This window comes from Dromaius novaehollandiae, chromosome 3 (assembly GCF_036370855.1).
Source record: "Dromaius novaehollandiae isolate bDroNov1 chromosome 3, bDroNov1.hap1, whole genome shotgun sequence".
Lineage (NCBI taxonomy): Eukaryota > Metazoa > Chordata > Aves > Casuariiformes > Dromaiidae > Dromaius > Dromaius novaehollandiae.
In genome coordinates this window covers 2,252,746-2,267,796 of record NC_088100.1, presented here as the reverse complement: position 1 = coordinate 2,267,796, position 15,051 = coordinate 2,252,746, and the positions used below count along the sequence as shown (strand labels likewise).

Genomic DNA, 15,051 nt, shown 5'->3' with positions numbered 1-15,051 from the left:
CGCCAGCCAGGGCATTGCTTTACCTGTAATGTCAAATAACCCTTGGGGCAGCGGGGAGGACACACGCTTCCCAAAGGTGCATTGACAGGCATAGTAGCCCACTGCTCTCCGATGGGGGCAGATCCCCTTTCTGACTTGGCTCCACCTCTGGTACTTGATAGACTCCTTCCTCCATGACCTGATCCAAGTGCAGAACAAAAGAAAATCGATCTCCCCAAAATGCATGTTGCGTTCTCCCACATTAGCGAGGTGAATCGTCTTGGTCAAGAGTCCATTGGGAATCAGAGCTGGCACAAAGGGTAGCGCAGGGCCCACGTGGCGGGTGGCACAGACTGGGGAGGGAGACGTCATGTCTTGGGCTGCCTGCGGCACGGCAGCATGAGCCAGCCCAGAGGGTCTCCAAGGAAGGTGCTTATGCCCTTGCCTTGGTTCACAGAGCTGGCAAGATACGCGTGTTTTCTCACCTCGTGGTGTCGAGCACGGTGATGAAGTGTATTTATAGAGTGCATACGGTCCTGAGAAAAGCAGGAGACCAATCTTTTTTTCTCTATTGTATCTACATACCTTCCAGAGCGAGTGCGTTGACACTGAGGTCCAGAGTCATCTGTTTCTGACCCACTTCTTTTTAAACCATTTACTTCATGGATAGTGCAGCTTAATGGGACATACACACAGTGTCTCACCTGCCTGGAACAGTTTGTGCTCTTGCGTCTTGGATACTCTGTGAGAAGAAACGAGTTAGATAACACACCTGGAGGCTAAGGGTGGAGATCGTGGGTCTTGCACTTTCTGCACAAACTTTCAGATTTGATCAGAAGCAGCATAGCTGTGAGGGTGACTCAGCGCTGGAGCAGGTTGCCCAGAGAGGCTGTGGAGTCTCCATCCTTGGAGATATTCAGAAGCCATCTGGACATGGTCCTGGGCAAAGTGCTCTAGGTGACCTTGCTTGATCAGAGAGGGGGTTTGACTAGATGATCTCCAGAGGTCCTGCCAACCTCACCAGCACTTCACAAAATCACAGAACAGTTAAGCGCCAAAGGTAGCACAGCAACCGGGGAGACCCAGTCCCCAACTGTTAACTTGGCATAGCGAATTTGCATTTCTTTACTGCTGTGAGCATACCGTACTGGAGACGGGTCAAGGTGTGGATTTCAAGCGCACGTTAGTGCAATCCAGTATTAGATTTGCCCCTGGACACTGTTAAAATGATGGCTGTGTCATCGCTTAAGTGGATTTAATGGTTACTTGGTGCAGGGTGCTGCTGGGTTTTTTATTCATTTTTGTAAGTGATTTTAATCATTGTTACTGAAATTTAATATGAAAAAAACAGTGCAGTTGTTATGTAGTATGAGCTAGTGGTGTTCAGTTTGTAGTTCTGTATTGGTATTTAGTTGGAGAGTAAGTAGGAGATGCAGCTTGTCCTTCCATTCTCCAGGATTGTTCAGAACATCATTGTAGAATAAATCTGTTTTTCTCCATTGCTATTCAAATGATGTGTCCCAGACACATTAATTAATCTCTAAATGTGGTCTGTTGAGATTGAAGATAAGTACACTCATTTCTGTTGTTCTAATTCTGGGTAAAGTCTGTTACAATAAATGGTGCAGTATCTCTGAATCTATTGAATTCATGCTGAAAGATAGCAGTAATGCACAGATCTGACTTATAACAGTCACATGTTTATTTTCTTCAGTGGCTTTCGCCCTAAGTCTGGAATATAATCTTTTATTTCTGAAAATGTTGTAAACTGATAAATATTGGAAACTCAGTTTAAGCCAGTAATTCTTAAATTGCAGTTCCAATTGTGTTTTACAAAATCTGTCTTGCAGTCTGTTTTGTTGGGTTTTTTTTGCTTAGCTGGGGGCCATTAAAGCCCCAGGAAATCTAGCTTGTTACTCTCTGACTTAAGTTTTTGTTCTGTTTTCCAGGAGTTTTTTGAGAATCCTGCCTTTCGCCCAGATGGAATGAAACTCTATCCAACGCTAGTGATCCGTGGCACTGGTCTGTATGAGCTCTGGAAGACTGGAAGATACAAGAGCTACCCTCCCAGCACTCTTGTGGATCTGGTGGCGAGGATCCTGGCTCTCGTCCCACCATGGACACGTGTGTACCGCGTTCAGAGGTAATGTTCTTTGGTGGGCCTTGTATATTGATTTATTGCACTGGGAGGGGTTGTTACTTTAATTACAGCAAGATGTGACTCAGTCTTTTATTATTTTCTAGTCCTAATCATTAATGCACTAAAGATTTTTAAAACTGCTTCTGTCTGACTGTGGGAAAGGCCAAGTAAAACGAGAAGGTACTTAAACTGAACTGCCTCTCTCGTGCACCCATATATACTTCAAAATTTCTGGAGGCCCTGCCTGCGCTGCTTGTCAGACTAAAACATATGATGTGGAACAGGTAGTATGATGTTGATGAATAATTGCTGCTAGGCTGCGGATTAAGTTTCCTATATTTATTGCAAGAATTGTGAGGCATTTGATTTTCCCCCCACCATCTATAGAGTCTTCCTGTCCTTCCCCATGGATGTTGCAGGGTTTTCATAAATGCACTATAGTAGTGCCGTTAATCCCATCTAGAACCCCACCTTCCAGAGAGCTAGGTAGTACTTGCATTTGAGCTCTGTATTTTCAATGTGGAGCCTTTCTTGGATCCTTTTTCTTCTGTCATCTCCTACATCTGTCTGATTTTAGGAAGGGAGGCTATGCCGTAGTTACCCATTTTTGTATGTGCAGACAATATTCGGTGGATTTCCAGCTACACGAGCTGGAAACGGTGCCAATGCATAGCTCTCCGAGAGCATACAGAATGAGAAAGCCTTATGCATTAAATCCCACCTGTCTGGACTTCCGTAAGGCATTTGGTTTTGTGCCATATCAGAAATACAATGGAGAGAAACCTAGTAGAGAAGAAAGTGGCTCAAGACAAGAAACACTGGAGTGGCTTTGAAAAGGATTATTAATGGAGTTTCTCAAACATCCATTTAAAAACTAATGTTACCAAAATTTTGTTTATTTACAGAGACACAAAAAGTAGTAGGGCAGTGAGGAAACCTTGCTGATGACGCAAAGCTGGGAGGCATCTTTTAAAGAGAGATGATTTACGAGAGGGATCTGGTGGTGATAGAGATGGGATGAGATTTAGTTGTTGAAGTTTGAGGTCAAACGTTGAGCGGGTTCTGCTGCAACTGGAAGATCAGGAGAAAACAGCAGAAAGTTTCTGGAGTCAGTCTGTCGCATGGTAAATGAGCCACTGGTGAATGCAGCTGTGAAAAACATTTCATTCAAGATAACTTTTTTAGAGAGGGAAGTATTAATGCAGCTATACAAAGGCTTTGGTAAGACCTTATCTGAAATACTCTGCATCTTCAGGAAAGTGAACTTCTGTGGGAATCTGCGTGGAGGAGCATCTGTCTTTTTGTCTGAAGGTTAGATGTGAACATAGATGGTCTCTGCAAATAAATCAGAAAAATAACCTTTTAAGAAATAAAAAAAAATTGATTTGGGCACAAAACAAGAAAATACAAAGTAATCTTGTGTAAAATGAGGCAGGAAGCTAGGAGTTTTCTGTATGTCGTAAGAATGAGATTCTGGAGCACCTTTCCAAATTTACCGAAGAGGAAGAGAACCAAAGTGTTACTAGGGTGAAGCTTGAGTAGATTTATGAATGTGATTGTGATCCAGCAGTCTGTAGTAACGAAGACGCAGATTCAGAGACCGGGAGATCCCTGCTTCAGTTCTTTGTTCCTTTGAGAAACTGGTAGCTGCAGCTGAATTCTGAAAAGAGGAAATGTGATCTTGATAAAGAAGGTAAAAAACATCCTACAGGATATAGTTACTTGATATTCCCACAGGCTTTTCATGTCACTTGTAGAAGCATTTTCAAAGGCAAAACTCTTGTCCTTTTCCTGATGAATTCCAGTATAGACACAATGGTACATTTGTTCATGATGTTATTGGCATAGCATTGTATCCAAAAATAAAGCTGTTCATTTTACAGGACTGTGAGTTTGGAGCCTAGTGGGTCTTCTCCTAAGGAACGCAGACCTGGAAAACTCTCATTTGCAGTGCTTTGCCTCATGTGCTGGGTGTTTTTGGACTGGGATTTCTTCTGTCAGCAGCAGAGGCCTCCATCCAGCTGTCATCCAGTTGGCAGTTATGTTCCAGTGGAATAATTGTTTTCTTGCTGACTGGCTCATGTTATCTGAAATTTGTTCTTGGTGATTACAGATTTTGACACCTCTAGTGCAAAGTGCAAAAGCTATTACTTTGATCTAAATTGCCTTCAGGATCATTGTGTTATTCTGTAGCAGAATAATGAACAAAGCCTGACTTCTAAAATGTTTGTCCTGTGTTCCCAGCACTGCTTCGCTGAGGATAGCAATTTTTTCCCAGTCCCTCATTGCTCTCCACTGCCACCTCCCCAGGCCCTTTCTATCTTACTCTGCCTGCTTCCACAGCACCCTCCACACCTTGCATTTCATGCTCTGTTTCCAAAATCCTTTCAGATTCAGCTTTTGCCCCAGAAGGCAGCGTGTTCTGAGCTTTCCGCATACCGACAGGCCACTTGATGCATGCATGCAGGTTTTCTAGCAATCAGAACACTGGTCAAAGGCCAAGCCAGCCATGCTTTTCCTTATTAGGATTGCTGTTTGGGATCTCTCTTCTCTATTGCCAGGTTTTCGGGAAGCGTAAGGACTCAACATTTTTGTAACCCATCACATATGTTCAAAATTATCGGTTTAAGGAGTTGGGTGAGCGTGGAAGAGGTATCACTGACAGAACAATGCAGAAGCCTTTCTGCTTTAGAAAACCAGGTTAAATATGTACAAAATGATCGCGAGGATGTTATGCTAATGGCTGGTTGGAAGAGAATGTCTTCGTGGATACTTCATGATTGTCTGAGATGCTTAAGACTCTGTTTAACCTGAATGTTTGTGAACCCGATGTGCACCTAAGTGCTTTGGTGTGTGAGAAGGTGTGAAATGACAGCAGTAATGCCAGAGAGCGTGACACCTTTCCTCTTGTGGATCTCAGTGTTTTATGTGAATGTTAATTTTACTTTACTGATGGGGGGACACAGGCATGGAGAAGTAAAGCGCCTTAGTCAACTGAGATCATCTAACAACTCAAAGGCAAGGGTAGAATCAAGGTCTTTTGGTTTCTACCATGGGCATTAATCAACTGCTTCACAAGTGCTAACACAAAATGTTTGAAAAATGGAAGATTAAATATGCCCTGTTGAAGGTCCTGGCATATAGCACATTAAGTTTAATAAGGACATGATTTAATCCCAAATCCTTGATTTAGCCTGAATTTATTTAGCATTTTAACAAGTCCTGAAATCACTAGTGCAATGTTTTCTTTCAGTTCTTCAGAATACACGTTTATTGTGTGTACCCATGATATACATAGGGTATTTATTTACATATTCTGCCCTAATCTGAAGTGCGGATAGAAAAATTCTTCCTTGCTTTCTTTTTCTTAAAAAGCTTATTTTTCACATACATGTTTTGTTTTAGATTGTTCCCTAGTCAGCAGATGAGAGGCTCAAATTACTATACCTTGTAATCTTTCATTTAATTGCAGTAGTTTATTTACTGTTTCTTAGATGACTCTGGATTTTGCTAAAGACTTACTACTGGAAGATGTCAGTGCGCTTCATGTGTGTCCCTTTAGGGGAAATACATGCAGCCTGACTTTCTGGAGTTGTTCCATAATTAGAAGAAAGGCATTTGGTTAGATTATCACTGTAGATCTAACATGCCCTGATGAAAATGCTGTTCTCCTCCAGTGTGTCCTTTAGTCACGATGTGAAGTGCTCATTTCCTCTAATTGAAGCTCTTTGAGGTATGTTGTGTTGGCTCTGCAGTGTCTTATTTACCCAGAGAAATCCACTGGATAAATGAACTGGTTAGCTAATTGTATTTTGCCTCAGCTTTTTGTTGTCTAAGTGTAAGAGGTGGGGAAGCTTTCCTAGACCCTTCAGCTTTAGAGAAAGAAGGTCAAGGAAAGCAGGAGGAAAATAAGTAAACTATAAGTCCCCCAGGACCCAGCCTTATGTTGGCAAAAGTTTTATACTGAAATTGGACTGTATTTGATGCTGAAATAGGAGGAGAGTCCTGGAATCTGGAGTATTTATTTTCATTCTAAACAGTAAAGAAAAACTCCTTTTCATGCCCCCTGCCAGTGTCTCAGGCCTTCACAAGAGTGAAACAGCAGAAGGATCAGGTCTGCAGGAGCCTTTCAGACCATTCCCTTGTATACGGCTCTTGCCCAGAATAGTAATGGTTAACGGTGACCGTGATGTGAACACAAGTCCTCAAGGAACTGAATAGATCTGAATTAATACATTTTATAGAGGTCATCAGACAGCTGCTCGATGGTGATGACTTTCAATCACTACTGAACAAAGATGGATTAAGCTAATTACATTACCAATTCCCTGAACCATCCAGTTCTCTGTATGTTTTTTGGTGATACTCTGTTCTTTACTCTGCTGGATGCTTGTAGAGATGAAGAAAAAGGAGGAATACTCATCAAAGGAAGTATGTGAACTGCATTTTGAGACCAAATTGTTCTACGTTGTACTAAGTATCTTTCACACTTGTATAGTTCTTATTTCCCTGTAGAAAATCTGAGTGTTTTTGGATTATATAGTACTTGAGTAGGTTTATCTGTGTCTTTTTAGAGTGTTTTTCATTTTAAAATACTCTAGAGTTTTATAAGTGGTGTTTTCTTGCTTTTGAAGATTACCTGTGTCTAGTTATAGGTAACTGCTCCAACACTAGTTATAATTCCTACTTTATTCTCATGGCCAACTTGGGCTTTCCACTGTACATAGCTCACATGCCGTTATGCCTTCTCTGTTGCCAACTCTTATATCCAGGGGTCTAGTGGGTTATCAGAGGTACCGGGGTAGAGTCTGGACCAGAAGAGAGGGAATCATTGGAGTTACTGTATATAATACAGCGTTAGGTAGAATGTGACTGTGGATTGAAATGTCACAGTAATCCTCATGCTTCTTTTTCCATTCAATTCAGATGGATAAGTCCTGTTTTCCTAGAGATGGTGTCCGGCTTACATTATGTCTAGTGAGACAAATTGGCTGCCGCGGAAGGCACTGGAGAGGCCAAATCTGGTTTTGCTTTCAAATTTCTTTTTAGTACCTGTCTTGGAGAACTGAAGGAAGACATCTTACCGTTTGCACACTCACCGATTCCTATTCCCACAGGAAGGCCCTAGATTTTATGTCTGGGCTTGGCTGCAAATCATTTCTTAAACAAGACTTTTAAGCAGTTAGATTCCCAGTTAAAAAATGTTTTAATTCTGGTGAATTTTCCCTGATGGGCATTCAACTCAGACACAGCAGAAAGATGTGGTCTGGTTCCCAATTGCTGGTCTCCCGCAGCAGATACTGTGACCTAGTGTCCTAGGCTAGGCACAGGCTAGATTGGATGATCCTTTTTTCAGCTTCCCAAGTGAAAAATTGAGAGCAAAATTATAACCTACCTCTCAGGGTTGTAAAAGCCTAGTTTTGTCTTGAGTCTTTTTACTAAAATGAGTTCTGTAGCTTTTTTTCCTCTCCATTTTCCTTCTGTCTGTAGTTGATATTGCCTGTGTTATTTCTTATTCAACCAATGACTTGAAACAAAGGTATTTCAGATAAGTTCTACAGTCTGCTATATGAGATCTTGGCCTCAGTGACCATAATAGCACTTTTTAGTTTAGTGTCGTCTGATGCAGTTTTTTTGAGGTTTCTGTTTCTCCTTTCACATGCAGAGATATCCCAATGCCGCTAGTCAGCTCTGGAGTGGAGCATGGGAACCTGAGAGAGCTAGCCTTGGCCAGGATGAAGGATCTTGGGACACAGGTAAAATATTTGTCGACTGATATGGAGAGACAGCTGTTCGATGACTTTATGCAGAGCAGCTGATTGTTTTTGAGAGGAAAATGGTGACCAGAAGACAATATAGGGGGTAGGTTTGCTGCTGAAAAAAACTGTCTGCAAAGGTTTTTTTAAAAAAAGAAAAAAAAAAATCAATGGCTAAAAAGCACCTTAAGGATGTTTCCAAAAAGCTGTTTTTTGAGGTTTTTGATTGATTTTCAGTTTAGAACTCTTACCCCCACCGCTGTAGGTACTTGGTAACTAGTTTGTGACGTTGACGTTTTTAACAGAGTGAAACCATTTAAACCAGAGAGAAAGTAGGAAGGTTTATTTTTAATTTACGCTATTAGAAATTCTGCTTTCCTTTCTCTATTTCCCACGCATGCACTTATTTGACTGAACAATTGGAAGAAAGCTCTTAGTCTGAGGCCAGAGAAATCTTCCAGGAGAGATTTCAGCACAAACAAATGAGACTTGATATTCTTGATATTTCTAAGGTTAAATAAATATATGCATGGGGGTGGAGAGAAGGAGGGGAGGGAGAAATTGCATTTATCTTTGAACGCAAAAGTAGGCACACATACCCAGTCTTGATTTTATGGGAAGGTCACTATAACAGTCAGCAGCTACAGTGCCCCACATAATCTGCCCTGACACTGCTCCCTGTTTGCACAGAATCACAGAATGGTTGAGGTTGGCAGGGCCCCTGCAGATCATCTAGTCAACACCCCCTGCTCAAATAGGGTCACCTGGAGTGCTTTGCCTAGGACCCTCTCCAGATGGCTTTTGAATATCTCCAAGGATGGAGACTCCACAGCCTCGCTGGGCAACCTGCTCCAGTGCTCAGTCACCCTCCCAGTACAGAAGTTTTTCCTCATGTTCAGGTGGACCTGCCTGTGCTTCAGTTTGTGCCCGTTGCCCCTCGTCCTATTGCTGGGCACCACTGAGAAGAGTGTGGCCCCATCCTTTCTGCACCCTCCCTGCAGATACTTGTACACACTGATGAGATCCCCCCCGAGTCTTCTCTTCTGCAGGCTGAACAGGCCCAGCTCTCTCAGCCTTTCCTCCTATGACCAGATGCTCCAGTTCCTTCATCACCTTAGCAGCCCTCTGCTGCACTTGCTCCAGTAGCTCCATGTTTCTCTTGTTTTGGGGAGCCCAGCACTGGGAGCCCCACACAACTCTCCAGATGTGGCCTCACCAGTGTTGAGCAGAGGGGAAGGATCACCTCCCTCGACCTGCTGGCAATGCTCTTCCTAATGCATCCCAGGATACCATTGGCCTTCTCTGCCCCAAGGGCACCTTGTTGTCTACAGTGACCCCTCCCCTAGGTTCTTCTCTACTAAACTGTTTTCCAGCAGGTCGGCCCCCAGCCTGAACTGGTGCCTGGGGTTATTCCTCCCCAGGTGCCGGACCCTGCACTTGCCTGTGTTGAACTTCATGAGGTTCCTCTCCACCCATCTCTCCAGCCTGTCAGGGTCCCTCTGACTGGCAGCAAAACCCTCTGGGGTGTCAGCCACTCCTGCCAGTGTTGTATCATCAGCAAACTTGCTGAGGGACCTCTCTGTCCCTTTATGCAGACTGTTGAGGAGTAAGTAACTGGACCCAGTATTGACCCCTGGGGGACACCACTAGCTACAGGCCTATTCCAAAGACCTTTCATTGCTTTGGTATCCTGGTGTTCAGGCAGGCCAGATCCTCACCACAGCTGTTTCATGTGTTTGTGTCAAGATTTAGTGTACCCTGTTTCTAACTCATCTTTCCTTAAAGAGGTTTTAAGGCATTGCTGCATCCAGTGGGATGGGATAGAGGCTGGAATGGGGCAACCTAGACTATAATGAGCCCTGTGGTATACAAGGAGGGAAACGCAAGCCGAACCCGGATGTGGCTGCATGTGCTTTTGTGCTAAACATTGCAGAGTCAGTGAGGATTGGATGAGTGAGTTAGATTTTGTTTTATCCTGATCAGGGGGAGGGTAAAAGAAACAACTACAAGGAAAGGTTTGGGCCAATACAGTACTTGCAGCTTTGGTAGATGTACACAAGCTAGCTTTTAATCTAGTTGATTGGGTACCAAGGACAATGAAGAAGCGACAGTAAAGGCTTCACTACTGTGTGTACCAATAGCCCCACACAGGTTTGTACTGCTGCAACTATATTGTTCGCATTTAAATATAGCCCAGAGAGGTATCTCTGTTAACTGCTTACTGGTTTTGCCATCTCAGCTGCATCTTGCAGTTGTAGTGCAGATCAGACAATAAACTCCAGACTTCTGGAGTTGACTCTTCCTTCCAGCTGGGCTTTCAATACCAACTTAATCTCTCCTAAGCCGATGCCCCAGCCTTTTCCTTAAATCATTCCTCCCAATCTCTCTCCAGCAGCAAGCCAGGATTTGGCCAACAGCTTTGCCAGCCACTGAAGCTTCCATCTCTCCTGCTGACTTTTCACTTCAAAGCCAGACAGGGGGACAAGCTCCATGCTGCAGTTCAGCCTTTTCAGCTGGGCCCTTCAGGGCTACTAGTGAATTCTTCCCTGGGTCGGATACTGAAACCACATCATTTGATCTGAACCTGATCGAGATCGGCTGGAGAAGCAGGGGTACCTGATCCACAGCAGTCGGGGGTGAGCCCGGTGGTTGAGCAGAGCTGAGGCTTGAAGGGCCTGTCAGGCTGGCAGTCATTGCTTTCAGAAGAACCAAATCAGTTTTAAAAAGTCTACTGTGCAGATAATTACCAATTTTAATTTAGCGAGACAGAAACACTGCAGCTGGTGGAACGAGGAACCAGACAGTCTGTTGCAGTATAGCTTGAAATGTAAGATACTGTGGCATTCTCCCTGTTGTACGAGTAAACTATGAATGTGCTTTTCCCTCCTTTCTCTGAGCTTGGAAGAGGAGATGAGAAAGCCAAGGCCAGGAAGGGACTTGTAGGAATCTTAAATATATAAGGTGTGTGTAGGCTCACCAGTAAAGATCAGCCTGCTCGCTAGCTCTGGCATCATCTTTGTGGAATGGCTTGGTGAGGAGGGTGTTTGGGGGATGAGGTTCAGTCATGGCAACACTGCAACTTTTGGCTGTGATTGCTGGAAAGAAGTGATCCTTGAGCAGCTTGTTGGAGGCAGAGGATGCTGCTTTCGTGATTGCCAGCTGCTGTCTGGAACTAGAGATATGTGGACATTAGATTGGGATGCAGAATTTTAAAGCGTCATCCTAGAATACATTGTCCTTTCTCGGTTCTGGGATTCTTAACAAAAAGTGGATAGTTGGTTGTCGTGGTGTTTGCTAGTTAGGAAATTGTAAAGCAGAGAAGAGTACATCTACTCTAGAATCCCAGGATTTCTTTGTTTACTACAATGAATCCCACTATAAAAAGAAAACATTAATTTTCTGCTTTTTGGGAAATGTTTGTTTACGTCGATAATGGAGTTTTAAAACATTCAGAGGAGAACAGGGCGTGGGACGGAGCTATGCTTCTTCTGTGCTTCAGGTATTTTGTGTGAAGTGGGTTTTCACAGGCTCTCTTCTTGGCTAAAAGTCTTTGGAAGTGCACGCCCAGATAAGTGTTGTTAGAGTAGTTAAAACCCATTGCTGAAGGTTGTCTTCCTTCCCTCCAAATACAGCAAAGATAGTGGAATGAAACATGCATTTGCACCTCGGCTGCTTTGGGTAAAACTACTGTGGCTGCACTTAATTGCTGACAAGAGTTGGGTTAAGGTTTACATTGGTCTCTGCAATGAACCCACTAGGATGCGAAAGCACATAGTCTCCTGCAGCAGGAGTGCTTATACGACCACAACTGTTCACTTATCTGGATGGGTGCCAAATTACTTCATTTCATTGGTACTGCTGAGAAATGCAAAAGCTTATGCAAGCTGTAAACCAGCTCTCAAGCACTGAGCTTGGAGCTCTGTCTTCTCCTCAGATTTCTACAGGAGGGAGGATTTCTTCTGGCTGTCTTTATTTTTGGTATCGTTGGTCCCAAGCCTTGGTGATGATGCTCTGTGGATGCTGTGTCAGCATTAGCTTTACTTTCTAATATTTGGGTAGGGCTTCTGCTACTCTTCTCATGTTATCGTTTAAAAGCAAGAAAAGGGTTGTTCAGATTCAGAAACTGCCTTTTTAAGGACCTCTCTGGTGCCTTAGTTTAGATTTTATCAGTGTCACAACTTTCCAATGTAGGGTAAAAACAGATAATGTCAAAGTCTTTTCTTGTTGTTCTTTCATGTATGTTGACTTTCCCTCCAGACCCTGCTGTTTGTGAATCAAAGGGTACATTTTCTCATGAGACATAGTGGTTGCTTAGTGAATTGATTTTTAGCAGCATGTCTTTCCATTTAGCACTAAGACCTCTTTCCAAGGTATATTAGGGATGGATCGGTGAGCATTTTTATTTTGAAGTCTACCCATTTGAAATTCATCCTTGCAACTTCATGCTATTTCAGCTTAATTTTGAACCCCATGGGTGGCTGGAAGTCTGTGTGTTGCAAAGTCTAATGTACTTCTCCTGTGTGATTTTTTTTTTTCCTCTCCTTTTCTTTTCCCAGTGCCGTGATGTAAGGACGAGAGAGGTTGGAATTCAAGAAATTCACCATAAAGTGAGACCTTATCAGGTAGGATTTGTCTGTTCTCCAGGAGTTTGCTTCCAACACAACTTGTTATGTGTTTGGTGTGGAGGCATTGGCATCTGGTTGTTGCACATCCAGTCCACTCATTTGCCATTGTAGCTGGCTCCAATTTTTCATTTTTACTCACTGCAGCTTCGGGTGGTTTTTGTTTGAGCACAGTCGCATGTTGAAATTTATGGACCACCATGTTCAATAAACCAACTACAGCTACCAGTTATTTCAGTATTTGCGCTGCTATAACCACATAAACAGCTTTTTCTACTGCTTCTCAGCCTTTCCTTCCCCCCGCCCCACTCCATTACAAATTTGGATTTGGAAAGTAACAAAAACACACTGCATGCTGAACAGGAATGAATATTTAGCAGGCTGAACTTGTAGCCTTTTGTGTCCATGTGCATGTTCATATGGGCAAACACTGTGTATGTAGATAGACTTCTGCACATGTATGTGTATGTTTATATGTGAGTAGATGTGTTTAGCGTACGATACATATGTTGTGTTTTTCCTTTCTGGAATCCTAAAATAGTCCTCTAAAAAGATTGCCGTGCTTATTTTAGAGAAAGGAAAATATATGCTGCTGAACTTCAGGCATCAAATTTAGGCAACTAAATCCCGAGCTCATTCTAGTTACAAGAAGGGATTAGTCCTTCTAGAAAGTAATCAGGATGTCCACGGCCACATTTGGGACCGAAGGAGATGAACCTTCTAAGGTTGCACAGGGTGGGATCCACCTTGGTATACGTGATGCAGTGGCCAGTAAGTCACACCCTGAAAGTATCCTCTTCCTGCTTCTTTGCTGACAGTAAGGAAAGTCTGGAATAACTGGCTTAGATGAAGATGTCTCCCCAGTAAACATCTAAAGCTGGGGAAGATAGATCCAACATATGGTGACTTGGACAAATTTAGGATAACAAAACCAGTAACTTCTCCTGTTCTGTCAGTTGTGCTGTCTTCCAAATTAATGATGGTGCTGTTAAAGTCCAGCTCTGTCTCTCATTCCCCGTGGAGTGTTGTAGAGTTTGTCAAATATATATTGCCTTTACCTTCAAACATGAATTCTTTGTGCCAGACAGAAGGTACTGCTACCCCCCAGTAGAAAGCTGAATCAGAACGACACTTCCATACCTCTCCCCTCTTCTGTGCATTGGGCGCATGTTCGCTCTGTCTCTAAATGTAGGTGACTGACCTGTGATTAGGCTTTCCCTGTGTCAACACAGAAAGAGGTTCCTAACAAAGGTCCTCTGACTTGTATTTTGGAAGCTCCGCTGGTTATTTAGGCTTCAAGGAGGCTCTGAAGTTAGGTGCCACAAGTTAAGTAGCGTGAATATTTGCTGCACTTGGTATCCGGACGATATTCTCACTTTGCAAATTGGAGATTACTGGGAGCCATATTCTGTTTTTCTCCTGCTATTATGTGAAGTCAGATGGAGTGGAATACTTCCCAGCTTGCTGACTATGTAACAGCAATCCAGCACGGAAATGGGTTCCGAGTCCAAATAAACTATCTTGTTCTTACCAGATTTTTGCAAGAACTCGGGCTGTACAAGCTCATTTGTACATAGGCCATGCAGCCTTTCTGCTCTGCTTCTGCTATCTAATCTGTGGTCATTTCACAAAATATCTTCCAAAGATGTCTGTTGTCAGCAGTGCTAATCTGATTTAAATTGTAAATTCCTTGGGTAGTTAGCAAATAGCTTATCACAGGGTTTTCAAAGCAACGTTATGTTGAATATTCCCTTTGTTAAGCTCATCTATCTGAGTGGCAGGAGGATGTCATTATCTAGTCTTAGCAAAATTTATCATGACAGCAAGCCAGAGAAATTCTGAAGATGGTATAATTTTTCATGTGCTTTAGACTAATGACAAGGTATGATGTTTTCCTTGTCTTCAAAAGTAAACAACGCATCCCTTTGATAAGAGAGGCTATCATGTCAGATCTAAAAGTAATTAAGTCTCTTCCTATAATTAGTTACACTTTATGCAACTTTTTGTTAAAGATCAGTAGGCTGTATGTTTTTTTATATAATGGTGGTGGTGTGTCTGCGTTTAAAAGTATTTTGAAATATTTTTTTAAAAAAATCAATTTGAAATAGATTACTTGCCCATAGCTGCTTATTTGCAGAACTGTCTCTAAGCTGCCTTTTCAATTAATGGCATTTCTCCACAGCCACGGAAGGTATTTGCTTGCTCTTGGGATGGTTAAAGCTGTATAGTGCTGCGTAATAGTCTTAAAATGCTCTAGTGAGTGGTTGCTGAAAAGAGATGGTGGAGTAAAGGCCTTTGAAAGGTGAGGGGCTTTTGCTGCCTTAACACTAATACAGGTTCATATCTGTAAGAGGTAGAGGCTGCTGTTTCTGCAAAACAGATGCTTTTTGAATGAAGATAGCAATCTCAAAATAGAGCCTTAGTAGGCATAAGGCAGATTTTTAAGCTGCGAGGAGTTGTGTTAGGTCAAGAGTGTAGTCTCCATTTGGGATTTTTCCCTTATTAGTCAGAGTAAGTTTAAAAAAGACCGTGCTGCGTCTTTAATAGGATTGCA

General features: G+C 42.7%; 1 protein-coding gene across 1 annotated transcript in view; it reads left to right on the top strand.

Moving 5' to 3' along the window:
- The window catches only part of ELP3 (elongator acetyltransferase complex subunit 3), an 88,917-nt gene that overhangs the window by 49,295 nt on the left and 24,571 nt on the right, over nt 1–15,051 (top strand). Inside the window, exons 10-12 of the mRNA XM_026102008.2 lie at nt 1,929–2,122; nt 7,785–7,875; nt 12,432–12,497. Coding sequence (XP_025957793.1) covers nt 1,929–2,122; nt 7,785–7,875; nt 12,432–12,497 — 351 coding nt within the window. The remainder of the gene's footprint in view (nt 1–1,928; nt 2,123–7,784; nt 7,876–12,431; nt 12,498–15,051) is intronic.